The 16,458-nt window shown below is 37.7% G+C and overlaps 1 protein-coding gene across 3 annotated transcripts in view; it reads left to right on the forward strand.

The window, feature by feature from the left end:
• The window catches only part of KIAA1328 (KIAA1328 ortholog), a 177,367-nt gene that overhangs the window by 13,084 nt on the left and 147,825 nt on the right, over positions 1-16,458 (forward strand). For all 3 annotated transcript variants that reach the window (XM_065861688.2, XM_071801873.1, XM_065861689.2), the window contains exon 5: positions 5,086-5,201. In XM_065861688.2, the coding sequence (XP_065717760.1) occupies positions 5,086-5,201 (116 nt within the window). The remainder of the gene's footprint in view (positions 1-5,085; positions 5,202-16,458) is intronic.

Raw genomic sequence — 16,458 nt, forward strand, 5'->3', positions numbered from 1 at the left:
GGGGAAAGCTGGCTCCCTGTTGTCTTTGCAAACAAATCTTCAAAAGCAATTTAGGTAGAAAGGTATCATAATGACCTTATGCACCCAAGGGAGGGAGCGATTGCCCTTTTCGAATGAGATACAAGATGTTTTTTGCTATCAAATTAGTGTCTTTCTGGCAAGGACCACTGACATGTCAAAAATGACTTGTACCCAGCAGCCAGTAAAACAGCCTTGAGACAGCACTTTGTCCTGTGTTGGGAAAATGCTTCCTCCTTGCCAAGACCTTGGAGTCCTAAACCCTTTGTAGGGTATTGGCAGTCTGGGATGCTAGTCTTTTCCACTGGCATTGCTTTATGTGGATTTTTTTTGCTTGATGTGAAGGTGAAATTGACCAACTAAAATTGAAATTTTCCAACAAAAAATGAAAATGGGAATCAAAACAGAAGGTTAATTTGGTTACAGAGCTGGAAACCATTACTAAGGAGGACAGTAAAACTATTGTAGCGTATATGTGCTGTTTAAGTGTTTTTCTTCCAGCTCTTAGGATCTTTGAAGGACAACTTGCCTGTAGAAGCCCATATTATAAATATGTAGTGTTTGGCTTCTTGTGTTGCCTTCTTTCCTGGGTTACTCTGCCTCATATTTAACCAAATTGTTACCTGGCTTTAACTTCAATGTCAAAATCCTTTTTATTTTTTATTTTTAATGTGCTACTTTAGGAGCCAATATTGTGCTACAGTTCTCTTAATTGGTCAGGCAATGAGACTGCAAATGAGAGATCCCTAAGCTTATCTGGAAATTACTTTTTGTTGATAGGTAAAGCATGCCTAGGATTATTGTATCACCAATCACACTTACCTTTTGTGCTTAAAAAGCCATTTGTAGCTATGAATCCATGCTGTGAGATCTGGTTTTGTATTATTTTGCAAGTTGCATATCATAAAATTTATCCATTTTGCAGCAATTTCAATTATGTTTTGGGATTGTTTGGGTTGTTTGTTATTTTTTTTTTTTTAATTTATACAAACTGCCCATGATACTTGAGTAAAATGTATCAGATTTGTGAGCAATGTCTTTAGACAAAAAATGCTGTCATTCTCTCTTCCTGCAGTGCCGGTATTAAAGTCACTTTGCAGCTCAGTTCTGGCAGAAGCATTTTGTGATAAACTCTGGCATGAAAACTTTTTGGAACACATCTTCCCCTTGGAATACCCGATTTAATTCCATGGATCCTCTGTGTACTGGGCTGTGCATGCTGCCCTTATTTTGGTCCTTGCTCCAATTTCCACCCCCCTGTGGTCTTGCCTGTTTCAGATGCCATTCTTTGCTTGGAAAATAAAACTCGTGGTTTTTGGGAATGGACAGCAAAAAGTTTTCATCTTTGCTAGATAGTTAGGAGTGTTCCCTACAAGATAAATATTCCCTATGAGTATAGGACTGATCAATGAAGTTTCCAGTGTCTGCTTTTTGCTTATTTTATCTTCTGTCTTAACTTGCTCAGCCACAGTTCTTAGTACATTCAGATTTCTGTTGGTAAAGCCTCAGTTTCTCCTAATATTTAAAAAAAATTAGGAAATAACTATTTAAAATTTGCTTTTTCAGTTCTGCTTTTAATTTCTGAAGACTGTAAGTGCTTTCAGTCAGGAAGAGTTACTTTTTAGCTTTGTCTCTAGTAGAGTGTTGATGTGAGTGTTATCACAGCTCTTTCTTGCGCATGCCAGTTTTTAATTTGACAAATACAACTTCAAGTGCTGTTGAACTGCGTAGCACTTCAAAAATTCCTCCTGGAGAGCATCAATCCTGCTTAGTCAGTGGAATGAGTCAGGGTCATCAGCAAACTTGTTGATCAATTCCTTCTGCAGATCAGTCAGAACTGTTATACTAGTATCAGCAGTGGACTTGTGAGCGTACCGTAATCATTGGAACTGGTGAATTAGGAATTAATTTTAACCCTTAGCCTGATGTTCTAGGAGGATTTTTTGTCAATATATCTACATTATGAATTTTTCTTTTCCTACAGAGGCTCCTGTAAAATAACACTAAAATCTTTATTTAGATGCATATAGAATTACATCAGCTTTGAAGTGCTGAATTGAAAACAAATCTTGAACAAAGATGGTATATATCCTATGATACAAGACAGGTGAATTTAAATTGTATGCAAGGAAATGCTGCAGACACTTAACAACTGGAATAGTTCTTTTGATTTGTCATATTCGCTCAGGGCTCTTAGTTCTCTCTTTGTTCCTGGAAACAATGGTAACAGAGCTGGACACCAGTGTGTTGCCCAACGGAGCAGTTGTGCCCTTTGTCATTGTGATGCCTTTATTCTTTCACTACTCTTTTCTGACCATGAGCAGATGAAAAGCAAGTGAAAATCCTTTTGAAGAGCATTATGAGCCTTGTAATGTGTCTTTTTGGCATCAGTCCTTCCTAGTTCTGCTAAGAATAATCTGTTCTTTACTGCCGTAAGGCAAAGAACTAAGTATATAAAAAAATCTTTCTGAGCTATATATAGGATGTGACATAAACCAGGCATAATCTGATGACATTCTTGTATGCCTGTACTCTAACTTCCTTTTGCCACCTCCTGTGAGTAACTGTCTTCTATATCTCGCCTGCCCTTTATGGGCTGTCTCCTGCTTTGTGATACATAAACACATACTGCCACGTTTCTTCTAAGATCACTTACTGTTCTCAGTCATTTACTGCATAAGATATGTGGCACAATATATTCATGTGTCTGGGGGTATGACAGCTTGCTGTGATCTGTGTTAAATACAAACACAGCATGCGAATGTGATGCAGACTGATACAAGCAGCAAATCACAGAATCTAGAGATGGGTAAAATCTGCTTCATTTAGTCTCATTTTTCCAGTGCTCTGGTCTTTCTTACCCTATCTTATTTTCTTATACTGTTATTTATTTTAATATTCTTAAGTGCCATCATGGGCCAGTGTTTCAGTTGTCCCAAAACTTTTTCTAATACAGCGTCACTCCTGCAGTTTGTGAACAAACTTCCTTCCTTATATAGTGCCCTGGATATGATACTTGTCCTCTCTTTCCTTTATGATTTTCATTTCCCTGTTCTTGTTTCCTTCTTGTCTTTCATCTACATAGTCACTGCTGTCTTCATTGTCTTTTTCTAACTGATGCTTTTAATTCTCTGTTCTCTTTTTTATTTTCTTTTTCTTAGGGTTAAAAAAAAACAGGATGCATTTTTGCATCTTTCATTGATTACGTGAAGCAAGATCATATATGGCTTACATGAAGGGAGGTTCATATATGGTATAGTCACTTATCTGATTGCTCTTGACTCAAGGAAAACAACCTGGTTGTGGTTAAATACCAAAGCCTGGTCTGCCACATGTGGCATATGTACTGTAGTTGTAACTGCATTGGAAACAAGGGTGTATGGTAGATGGTTTTCAAAAGTTTTTTGCCTGCTTAACTAAGGAGTACGTAGATGTTGGGATGGATCCAGAGTTAATACAGCTGGTTCCCTTTTCACTGTTTATTTTCTGATGTGTGCACACCCTTTCTGACTGCCTTTGAGTGGAGAAAAAGGCGCTTAGGAATGAGCTGATAAACATTGTTGGGGACAGGATTGTAAGTGAGACTATGGGCATATGAACAATGGAATGCTTTTACACTAAATCTGTGTATTTTTTGTGTAATTTAGAAACTTTCCAATTGATAGTTTGTTCCACGCTTTCAAGCTGCTCTAATTTATAGACTTCGATTATATACTATATGTTATTTTTCTCCCTCCAGGTTTGTAGAGAAAAGGTGTGAGTTTCAATATCATTAAGTATTTTCAACTTCATGCAGTCTGCATGAGCTGCCATGGGAAGGGCTGTGAGTTGATCTTAAAATGCGGGATACTGCCTGTCTCTAGTTCACCCCGGAGGGGTTACCCAGTTGTGGTATTTATTATTTTCCTACTGGAATATCAAAACAAATCTGTGCTCTCTTAAGGGAAATGTTGTGATGTCAAATGGATGGCTCAGTCCCTGAATGGAGTTCTCTATTGAGAATGTCAGTGAGTCCAATGAGATGAGTGATAAGTTTAGTCCAGTGCTGGGATACATGTTTGATATTTCTGCCCCTCCCTTTCCTCTTCCTGTAGGATTGTTCCACTTGAAGGAAGTTAAAATTGAAGTCTCCTGAAAGTTGTATGGCTTTGTTCTCCTGTCGCTAGTGTTGTGGCAGCTGTTTCATCATCATAAAAGACTGAACTTTAAGAGCCTTCAGCAACAGAAATTGCCTAAGTGCAGAGCAATGATATTTATTAGTCTAAGCTCATTCATTAATATTTTTGTAGAGCTTTTATAGAACCATGATTTCTGAGCCATGTTTTTTAGCAGAGTTACGGGATCATCTGTGCATAATGGTCTTCTTGCGTACGTGATACCAGAGTAATTGTTTTTACAGCCTGTTCTTGAGGTGCAGAATAAATGATCACTGTAAACATTTCTCGCATTGTCATCTTTTAATCTTGATCCAATTATTTACACTGAGCAGCAAGATACAGGGTACCGTGGCCCAGACAGAAAGGAAGATTTACTTCTTCAGCTTGGTATTTTAAAATCCCCAGAAGAGGACAAGCTGTTTTGTTTGGAGAAAACAAGAAAAATTGTTCCTTTCCTGGACTTATATTTGACCAGTAAATGTGAGGGAAGGGTTAGTTTATAGATTAAGAAACAGAAAAGTTTTTTAATTTCCTGCCTGTCTCCGCAGCTAAGCTCTCCCATTTGAGTTGTCTGTCTATGCCCTGGGCTTGTAAGAATCCCCGTGTGTCTTCATTATGGATGCAGGGGATCAGACTGCACAAATCTAATTGTGGGTTCAGGTCCTTACTCTGTTTTCCATGCCGCCCATTACTGTGCACGTACTCTAGTGAGATCCGTGTCTTTGAAAAAATAATGTATTGCATAAAGTCATATGCATCTTCCAGTGTAATATAATAAAATAAATATTATGAGGAACTAACCTGTTTAAAGGTGGAGAGGGTGATATCCATTTAACTGGAAAGTGGAGGAGTTGGAAGTGAGGCACTGTGGGTATGGACATCTATCTTATTTCTCTCAAATTCTTTTCAGGGTAAGTGAAGAAAAGGAGGTGACAGAAGAACGTCTGAAAGCTGAACAGGAGTCATTTGAGAAGAAGATCAGACAGCTAGAGGAACAGAATGAACTTATCATCAAAGAAAGGGAAGATATCCTTTAAAAATATGTGTGGGGGCTCACGGTCTGAAATAAAAAGTGAACTACAGAGAAATAATTGTTCTAATTTATGGCAGAGAATAAATCTGCATGTGCTGCCATTCAAAAACAATCAAAGAGATGACTTGTCAGCATGTGATGCTGGTTCATTTGAGCTTAAAACTGCCATCCAGCTGTTCTATGATGTTGTTTTGCTATGAAATAGATATTTGTCAACTAAGAACGACAATAAGGAATTTATGCATTAGAATATGGTTATAGTGGTGTGTTTTGTTTTTGTGGGGTTTTTTTTGTTTTTTTTTCCTTAATCCTGTTAGGTTGTGGTAATTGAAGTCTAAAACTTGCGTGGTACTCCAGTGCTCTCTGTTTCCAGAGAAAGACAACTTAGAGCAAAGGCATTTAGATGGTGTCTATGTTTATCTAGGTTTAGCCCAGTTCAAGCTTCTTTTGGTGTAGCCTTTGTTTGTTTCATTTTATATAAAGTTAGCTGATTGTCTTTTTTTGCAGGCTGTGACTTTTATTTTTCTTGAGCTGCATATGCTTAGTCCCAGTCCTGGAATATTACCTGCAAAGTCGATGTTGCAGGAATTACAATTTTCCTGCAGTGTGGTGTCATAGACCTTTACAAAATTTTCCTGTTCATTTCTCTTCCAAATTTTTGATGTTGATGCTTTCTTGTTTAATTCCTCAGAAGGCTAACCATTGACCACGGTGGGATATGGAACAACCAGTGCTGCAACTACGGCAAAAGCAAATAGTGTGATTCATCAGGAGCTGTAGTTCAAGAAGAGAGAATACTAATACTGTTTTTAAAAGCACTGATGAAACCTGTTGTGCAATACTATTTTCAGTCCTGGGTCATTCCTTGTTTGAGTGAAAAATTAAGTTAGAGGTAGATGTTGTGGAGAACGTCTACTTAAAATGGGGGATATGGAGAACTTATTTTCTGAGAAGAAATTGAAGTGTGTGTGTGTACACTTATGAATAGTGACTGACCATGTAGAAGCAGGTCAAGGTGACGGTGAGACAAAAAGGGACTCTTCAAGCCATAGGCCGGTGCTGGAACAGAAATAAAAGAAGATAAACAGTCCACAAACTTAAGCGTAAAGTTAAAGGAGGGTTCTTGAAGATTTGAGAAATCATATTTCACAGTTTAGCACTGGAAGACTTAACAAAAAAAGAGCTTTTTTATGATGGCGCTTGGTTAGCTTATGAAAGGAATTCAGTGATATGTTGGCTCTGTCAGCAAGGGATTGCCCTTGATGACCCAGAAGATCCCTTGTAGCACAGCAGCACTTCTATTGATAGAAAGAATTTGGTATGTTTGTACTAAATAATATACACATCAACAAGCTTAGCCAGACATGGAAGAGTTCCTGGAAAATATTAAATCTGATGTATTTAAGAGCCATTAGATGTGACTACAACGCTTTTACATTGATTTCACTGAAGTAATTTTTTTGTATATTATGTCTTGTGTCTTCAGTCAGCTCATGAATGTGGATAAGATGTATGTTCCTGATTAATATTTTTTAATTTATGCACATAAAGCTTTCGCTAATTCATCTGAAGTTTATTTGGCTACTGGGAAGCAAGCATGCTTGCTTGGGGTTTTTTTTGTGTCTTCTTTTTTTTGTTGTTGCTTTTTTAGAGGACGGAGAGTGTTGTGTTATGGGGCGTGTGGTTTTTTTTTCCTTTACTAGAAATAGATTTTACAAGCATTAATACTTTTTCAGAAGTCTGGTAGACATGGCAGAAGGGTTAATGCATGCAATTTTACACTTCATAAAACTCTGTAAAACCTAGAAATATAAAACAAGGTTATAATTTAAAACTATAATTTTAACTACTGCAATACTTGCCTACCATACATGAATGATTCAATATCCTCAACGTACCCTAATCAGTTAATTTTTTATCTTAAACCTTGCTGCAGAGACAAGAAATGGTAGAAATGACTTGCCAAAGTTGAATACAGACTCTGGCTGTTTTCAAGTGCAGCAACTTGAAATTATCCAAGTTCTTCTGAAACGTACAGAATTCACTTGAAAATAAGATATCGGGGTTATAATAGCATAAGCAAACACCTTCAAGTCTGGTAAAATAAAATTTACTTACCCTTTCTTTTTAGTTCCCCAAAGCTAATTTATTCTCTCTAAAATTACTTTATCTATCCAGTATGTAAAATTACCCTACAATAATATACCAGTGCTTCTGATATAACCGCACCTATCCAGTGAAGTGTAATTTCAACTTGATAAAAGTTTAGTTTGAGTAGCAAGGGGAGTGTGTTGGTGGTTTTTTTCAGCAACACTTGTTGTTGCTTGTATTTTTTTCTTACTGAGAGACTTGCAGCAAATATATGCTCTCTGTGCTTGAGATCCCTTCTGTAAAGGCAGATTTTCCTCATTTTGCTGTGGTTGCTTTTTTCTCTTCATTTTTCTTTTTTTGAGAAGCTATGTGGACTCACACGTCTGAATTTACTGCTTCGGGGGGTAAGGGAGTAGGTGATATGTAGTGATCTCACTGCAAAACTTTCGAGTAACTGACCAGTATTGAAAAAACAATATTTGTCTGTCTGCAGCCCAAGCTTATATTTGATTTGGAACTGGTCAGTGCTGTCTGGGTAGGGAACAACAACTAAACTTCCATGCAAACTTAAAAATCAATTCCATCCTTCCACTGCAGTTGAAACTTTGAAATTTGAGTGGTTATTACTAGGGCACGCAATTAATGGAGGGCAACCCTGATGAGCACACTGTGAATCATAAACAAGCCAGCTTGTTGTCAGGGCTGCCAGATCTTATCACAGATTTAAGGAAAAATAGGGATTTCAAGTAGTCGTCTGGTCTACTGCTTTTCCCTAAAGCTGTATCATTAGACCTGTCTTATGTTACAGTTTGGTCAAAAGCAGATATTTTGGCTTAGTTTTTCAAAGGCCATTCCTACTTGAAACCAAATTATTTCAAAAGAAACTTGATCTAAAGTTTTTCAACCAGTTCCAAAACTGAAAGAGGATTCAAAACTTTATTTTGTCCATAACAAACTTGTAGCCTTTTTTCTAAAAGGTTCTAGTGCTGCTGTTCTTTGGACATGTGCTGCTTAGTGGTGAAATGCATGCATGCTGTGATGACATCTTTTGCAGTTTTTACTAAAATCCACTGAGATGAGCCAAACTGGAAAAATCTAGTAACATGTGCTCCTATTATTTTTGTTGCCCTCCACAATGAAAACATCTTATAGCTATGGGGATGGGGAAGCAGTGGAAAAAATTGGTCTTCTGAAAGGGAAGATAAAGCAGGAGGTGCAGAAGAAAGCACAAGTGGAGGCTGCAGTGGGGACGTGAGAAATAGAACGTGGCTGAAAGGATGGACTTGGAAAAGGAGAATGGGCTGGGCATAGCTGATGTGAGAGAAGTAAAGTCTGTTACTAACAAGTTCAGAAGTGTTTGGGATAAGCAGCTGGGGTTAAGGTAGAGCCAGGATGAAGGCAGGTGACCTCACGTCAGTCAGATGGTTCTGAGACGATTGATGAAAGCAAGGATATGTCTGTCTGGTGTATTCTAGCACCCTCAAAACTTTGAAACAAAATTTGAGACTAAGCTCCTGCGAGAGACTCATCATGTGTAACCCGCCTCTGTGTCTTCCTCAGCATCTGCTCTTAGAATTTGTCCTCTCTTTGTTTCTGTGTTCCCAGGTCATGATGGGTGACTGAAGGGCAGCAGTCTAAATTCTGGCATTGCTTCTGGAGTGTTTGACTTGCAACTTCAATGGTTTTTTTTTTTTGTTATTTCATTTGCATTATCAGTACACACCATGTTATGCTCTTAGGCTACTTGTGCTGCCTCTTCTTCCACTTCTGCTTGGAGCTGTTAAGAGAAAAGCTTCCAGATTTCCTTTTTTTTTCCTGGCATATTTTCAAGCACCTATTATTAATTGAGTTCCCAAATATATTTTCCTGTTTCATAAATTAAATAATGTTTTGTAAGATGCCCCAGTACTGTCATGATAAATGTTTTAGGGAAAAAATGATAATAATGAGATTATTAAGAAACAAATGCTACTGTTAGTTCAAAGCCTAAAGAACTTATGTTATGGTCTTTAGCTTTTCTTGTTATCATCATTAAGAATTTTTTTCATCTAAATTTGATGGTGTTGCATAAATGAAGAAGCAAAAACAGCCTTAATGTTTCTGAAGAGTTATTAATTGGGGAAGAGGAAACTTCTTAAAAGAAAAATTGGTTATTGATTTCTAAGCTATGCTGAAATTATACTTCTGGAGACAAAGAATAGGGAGGGAAAGGGAAAAAGAGATTCTGTTTATTATAAACTTATTTATTTATGTTCATAAATGTAAAATCATCAGCCCTACTGAACTGCTGATTTTGTTTATATTTCGAATGTGCTCGGATTACTTAAACCTTTTGTTGGAATTGTTTTCTGACTGCACATGATCTGCTGATTTGAAGACCCAGCCAAATTCATACAACAAACCCCATATGATTTACGTGGCTAGCCTTAAAAATGATCACAGACTCTGTTTACATATGTCCTTAATATTGTAACTTAGGACTACTTAATTAGTTGATTTTGCATGCAGTTAACACGAATATTAATCTAACTAAAACAGTTCATTTGCTGATATTGTTAGTGAGACATAGAATATTAGTTTACTGGAAGAATAATGAGCTCCTCATAAGCATTATCTAGAGCCTTCAGTAAAATGCTTTTAGTTGTGCCATAGTACTGTTCATTACATTACTCTTGCATATACTCATAAATGGGTGCTACTCACATATTTTGTCCTTTTTCTGTCTTTCTGTGTTAATGCAGGATTAGTATGGAATTCGTATGATTTTTCAGAAGAATAATAGTTGCTGACTTGCATAATGCCAAAGAACCAAACAATAGAAAAGCGGATATCAAGAGTACAGAATTTACTTGTTTATTTTGTCATGATTACTTCTCTCTATAATGTTTAATTTGCATTTCTGAAAATGGAGAGAGAAGTAGGCACTTCTGTTTCCTTTCCTTTTTTTAATCTGATCCACCAAGTTATCATCACAGGAGAAGAAATGAAACAAAAGGTCTCAACCAGAAAGCCTTTGGCACTGTACTTGGTTCAGCGTGTGGTCCTTGTGTCCTGCTTAACACACGCATGTGCGTATGTGTGTGCACGTGTATGTGTTTGCCTCCCCAGGGCTGCCCTTTGCAAAAGGACAATCAGACTGAACCCACCATAACAACAGTGTCAAAGAGAAATAGGGTGGGGAAATTAACAGTACACTTAAGCATCTATATATTAAAATTGAATCCCTGCCTTGTCACCTGCCAACCGCCTCCTTCAATAATGAAAGATAAGAAGAAAATTTCTATGTAGAGAACAATTTGCTGTTTGCAGGAAACTCGTGCCTTGTGCTTTTGAAAGTCGGGCTGTTTATTTAAAACTTGGTAACAATTTTAGGGTTTAGCTTTGACTAACTCTTAACTTTGAAGAAGTCTGATGGTGATTTTTGCTTTTGTTAGAGTTTCTGTAGTACAATTCCTGATAGTATAGCTTCTGACATGTTATAAACTGAGGGATTGGGATAACCATCGTCATTTTTCTTTTATTTATCAGCTTGGCTCCCCCAACTTTTAGTTTTAAATTTTTCCCTTCCCGTTTTTCATATGTGAATGCATATTATATTTGGTTTTGTGCATCATAATTTGTTTGAAGGCACATGAGGAAAATGAAAAATTAGTGTTTTCCTCATTTCTTCTATTTTATCTAGCTGCTTCACTCTTTGAAGGTGTTTCGCTTACTGTTATTATAGGTCTCCTACTACTAAATGTTTCTAAGCAACCATTATGGTCTATTGAATAAAAGCTGAACTTATTAAAAAGTCCCTGAATATTTATATGCTATTCTGTAATGGCAGTATTGGCTAAATAATGTATGTATTTAAGAAGTTTTTAAATGTAGTAGAATCAGTCAAGGACTATTGAGTAAATAAGGTATTTTGAATTTTTCATGAACCTCTAAACTAAAACAAGGTGAAACATATTGTAATGTTGAGTGTTCAAATGGATCAATGACTGGAGATTCATTTAAAGCTCAGCTTTCCATGTTTAATCCTTGCTAGTGCCTTAGAGCCCAAGTTAGCCACGTTTTCCATGTTATGAAGTTATCCAGCATCAAAAAAGCAGCATATAAACCGTCAAAATTAGCAGCTGTAGAATATGAAGTAGACAGGCCTTTTGCCCTAAAACCTCACACTCCGTGGTGCAGGATGGTTAGTGAAGTGGTGCTGCCAATACGGAAGCATAACTGTGGGATAACAGAAGCAGAGCTGCTGTGTAGTTTACACGGTAAAGTGTGGGATGACACTGTTCTGTGTGTGGCTGACTGAAGAGAAGACTTTCCTACCCTGCAGCGTCTTGCATCTCCTCTCCTTCGTGACATTTTTATACTGCAGTGTTCTGTTCCCAGTGCTGGAGTCTTGATGTTGCTGACCTGCAGTCTTACTGGCCAAAGAGGCAGGTTGTTGGTAGCCACTGGTAGGTATATGCTTCACAGATGACCTGTCTTCTAGCTTGGTAGGATGAGTGGTATCTTAAGCCCAGTCATGATATTATCTATACTGTCTTGTGTGGATCTCAGGACTGGATATGATGATGAGGTGCCCCTGTCTGCAATTAATGGGAAAGACCTGCCAGTAGAAATGCAGCTTCAGACATGGCAATCCCATATATTGACATCAGTTGCCATTATGAAAAAGAATGTAGGTCAGGTAGAAGGTCTTTCTCTGTAGAAGTCAGGCTGGTGAGAGGGGCTCTGTCTCAGGGGAAAAGCAGATCTTTCTTTTCTCAGGCACTTACACTGGCCAGTGTACTCACCTGGCCAAATTTGTCCCCTGCTTTTGTGGCTATTGCTGGAACATTTGGTTTTAAGCATGTGAGCTTTCAAACTGATGTTTTTTTGAGTTAAATTTTCCTTTATGACATTTGGCTCATTTGGAAACAAAGACTGAGATCTCTTAAAAGGAGGCACAAATGGGAAAATGAGATCATTAATTGTTGAAGCTGGTACTGTAACAAATTGACTAGAAATGTGGATTCGGAGAAATTGATGTACTTTATCCTTCCAAAGTAAATGAATTCTCCATCTGCTTCAGCTTCTCAACTATAATGAGGACGTTGGGCTGACTCTGCTATTGGTTTCTCTGTCTTCCTGAACTATTTTGGAAAGTTTAAACATTTCTTGCATGATTAAATACACTTTCAATAAATCAATCTCATAATAATTGTTGTTCAGGAGAGTTCATTATTCAGTTTAGTCTTTTAAATTACTGTTCTTCTTTAAAGGATTCTTCTGACGTAATGGCTTCTGCTAAATCTATTTGCCATGCTCTGGCTTGTAATTACTTTAGGTTTGAAGAATAAAATGAATGGCTTTATTATTAATCAGTAGCAAATTTGTCTTACTGTTTTTAACCTTAGAGTGGCCTTCACTCATGAAATAGTTTTAATGGTCTAGATAGCAAAAGACTTCATACCTCTCTTTCTACAGAGATTTAGTGAAAACAATGAGATATTTTTGTATTTTTTTTAATTCCACCATCCCCTCATCAAATGTTTGTCACATTGACTGTCAGCGTGTGTGTGTTTACGGCTGCATGCTGTCAGATGCTGGCCCTCTGAAAGGCTGGTTTTGCTACCTGCTTTTAGATCGTAAATCTTTCAGGCTGGACTAGCCTTTATTTTTGCCCTATGCTGTTTCAGAGTCCATTGCACTTAAATGATTAATTTAACATTGGCTATTACACTGGACATTGGCGTATATGAGCTTTTATCACTGTTCATGCATGATGTAAACTTTTTTCCCTCCTTTCTATTGTTATGGGGTTTCGTAGTTCTTATTGACACTGCGTTTGTCGTAAGATGAGTTGTGAGTCTTTGCTGTCACTTTTAGTAGCAGAATGCCATCTTGGACTGAAATATTACAGCAGCTGAGACTGGACAGATAACTGCCCTGTGTGAATTTTCTCAGTTTGGCATTAGTTATTTATCTACAGTCCCTTGTAAGGTTGTTTGGACTCATCCTTAATTTTAAACTGCCAGTCAATGCAATCTAATATAAAGGCATTTGCAGTCTTGCTGAACTTCTTAGGATCTAAGTGGATGTTACATAAATATCTCCTTTTCAGAGACTGCTTAAGAAAATGTAAGTGGATTAGTTATGGAGTTAGAGACATTCAACCAATCTCAGCTTTTAATTTCTGTGGAGATTCATTGATATAACAATACTCTGTTGGTTTTGTTTCCTCTGTCAATTGTGATGTTTAACCAGTGCTAAGAATTTTCAAGTACTGCCGAGTAGTTGGACAAAACATCCAAAGATCCATGAATAGTGTCCTTGAAGTTTTAATTCTGTGGCTCACTATGAAGCCATTAAAAGTGTAAGTGTAAAACTGGATGGAATTTATCCAGATACAATAACTTCGTAGAAGACTTCCATCTGTACCTTTTATCCTTAATTCTATTTGCGTTATACCTACTTGCTCTAGTTTCAGGGATTTTAGTTTCTTATTCCACATCTACAGTTTTCAGTAGTGTGTATATGTTTTAGTGTGTACACGTGTATTTAAATGCATTTTTAATTGTGAGAATGGTAAGATTTACTGATGGCAGAATGGTCACTTTCATTGCATATATGTCAAGAGTTTTAACATAAAGGTTAGCCCCTTCTTGGGACAAAGATACCCCAGGGTTATAACACAGGGAGTACTGTTGTAGTAATAAAGATTATGTTGCTGATAAGTTCCCCTCAAGGCCCCATGATGCTAATACCCCTATATTTTGTCTTTAAAGAAAACTGCTGAGAGGCAATAATTTTTTTTGTATGTGTCCCATTTTCATTAATGCATGGTAATTGATGGAGTTGCAGTGACTTGTAACAGTAATGAGTTCTAAACATAAGAATGCACTCCTTTCTAATAAGTGAGCACTGCTGGGGTTTAAAAGCGTACTAAATCAGTTGCTTTAGTATGAATTTATTAGTTTTTTTCAGCATTAGCTTTAATAGTAGTTATTTACATAAGCGTACATCCCATTAACCGCCATCAGGGCTGGAAAACATGCTGAACTGTTCATATTTTCATATAATTATTGAACATAATGGTTTCATTTGCATTTCTAAACAGTGATGTTTCTGTCAGGCTTGGAAATAGTGTCTTTACGCAGTCCCTATTTCACATCCACTTATTTGACATCGTTAAATTTTATGCTAATGTGCTTCCCTAGAATATCATCAGTAGGACAGATGCTTGTGCTTTAATATACAAATCAGAGATGCTTTTCCCTGCCCCCTCCCCTGAACCGCTAAAGAAATAAAAAAGCATATCTGCACTTTTTAGATATAGTTTGTTTCATTCTAAAGAATCTGTAAGAAATGAAACCTAGCTGTCACCTCTACTAGTCTCTTCCAAATGTTGTAACAGATACCTTCTTTATGAAGGGTGGGAGACTATTCTCCGCATGAAGGAGGAAGAGTCTTCTAAAATTCGAGGTAATGATGTGTTAAAATAAAGGTTGCAACCTTGAGATAGCCTCATGTGCGAGACCTGGAGCTGCACATAGCAAGTTGCCTGACAGGGCAGTGGTCCATGGACTGGCTTTCCTGGCAGCAGACTGTTGCTGTAGAGAAGGTTCATGAAGGGAGAAGTTTCAGCAGCTGGACTTGGTGCTTGTCAGCAGAAGTGCATTTTGAGATTGTACGTTGTCAGGTTTTTAGTTTTACATTTAGAATAGATTGTTTTGTTTTCTAGTTCTGCAGACAGGCAGATGTCTGAGCCCTCTCTAAGTGAGGATGGTGGTTGTTGTGTGATCAGTGTTGCTTTGATTCTTTATATGTATGTAGGAGCTTTGATACTTGTACTGAAGTTAACAGTGGAAGCAGAGCATCAAAAACCTAGGAGATAGTGCCAGTAACTGCAGTTCTGAATGTGGAAATCTCAGAATAAAAATAAATAAATAAAATCAACACCACCATTGCCTTGCTTTTCTTCCATTAAAAAATGAAATTAATATGTCATGTCTTGTTCTGTCTGAACTTTATCTTAGGATGTGTTGCTTGTGGTTTTAAGTACAGTGCCAAGTGTAAAGTAGATGAGTGCAACCTGCAGTTTACAGTTGTGGTCACAGCAAAAAGTAAGTACCAAGATGTATAGTGTGTTGTTTACAAGCAAGACGTGGCGTGTGTGAATGTGCATAGCAACCCAGTGAATTTCCAGCTCAGTTCTGTGCTTTTACTGGCTTACTGTGTGTAGCATTGAGCAACTCTGGTGTCTTCTACTTACCTATTTAAAAACTTGGGGTACTGCTTGCTGGCCTTCGTGTGGCATGAAGTGTTAAAAGTATGCACATTGCTTACGGAATCACAGAATGTTTGGGGTTGGAAGGGACCCCTGGAGATCATCCAGTCCAACCCACCTGATAAAGCAGGTTCACCAGAGCAGATCACACAGGAAGGTGTCCAGGTGGGTTTGAATGTCTCCAGAGAAGGAGACTCCACAGCCTCTCTGGGCAGCCTGGTCCAGGGTTCTGGCACCCTCAAAGTAAAGAGGTTTCTCCTCCTAGTCAGGTGCAACCTCCTGTGCCCATTGCCCCTCATCCTGTCATTGGACACCGCTGAAAAGAGTCTGGTCCCATCCTCTTGACACCCACCCTGGAGATACTCATAAACATTGGTGAGATCTCCTTTCAGCTTCTCTTCTCCAGGCTGAACAGACCCAGCTCTCTGCCTTTCTTTGTAGTTATGGCATTTCCTGGACACCCTCAACCTTGAGCAATACAAATACTGCATTTCTCTGAAAATCTGAAATAAAACCAAAAATGTTAGTGTCAAGAAAAAGACTGAGTGTGTCACACAGATTTGTCACTTCCATTGTGTTTTATACATAAAAAATGTTAAAAAATGCCTCTCTTCTTGGTCATGTCATAAAAGAATGTTTGAAGGAGGCACCCAAATGGAAAAGGGTACTTGGACTGAAATGAAAAGGCATATTTTATGCATAAAGGACCATGTGAGCAAACTGGAGATGTACTCTGATGGGTTCTGGTCTTAAGGTGTCTTTAATTATAGATGATTAACAATTTGCCAGTTGCCTTGCGGACAAGTATAGAGACAAAAATCCCTGCTGGGAAATGCTTGCGGTCTAAGACGTCATTCTAGTGGTCTGTGTAGAGCTATTTTTTAAGTCGTAAGAAG

Source organism: Patagioenas fasciata, chromosome Z (assembly GCF_037038585.1).
Source record: "Patagioenas fasciata isolate bPatFas1 chromosome Z, bPatFas1.hap1, whole genome shotgun sequence".
Lineage (NCBI taxonomy): Eukaryota > Metazoa > Chordata > Aves > Columbiformes > Columbidae > Patagioenas > Patagioenas fasciata.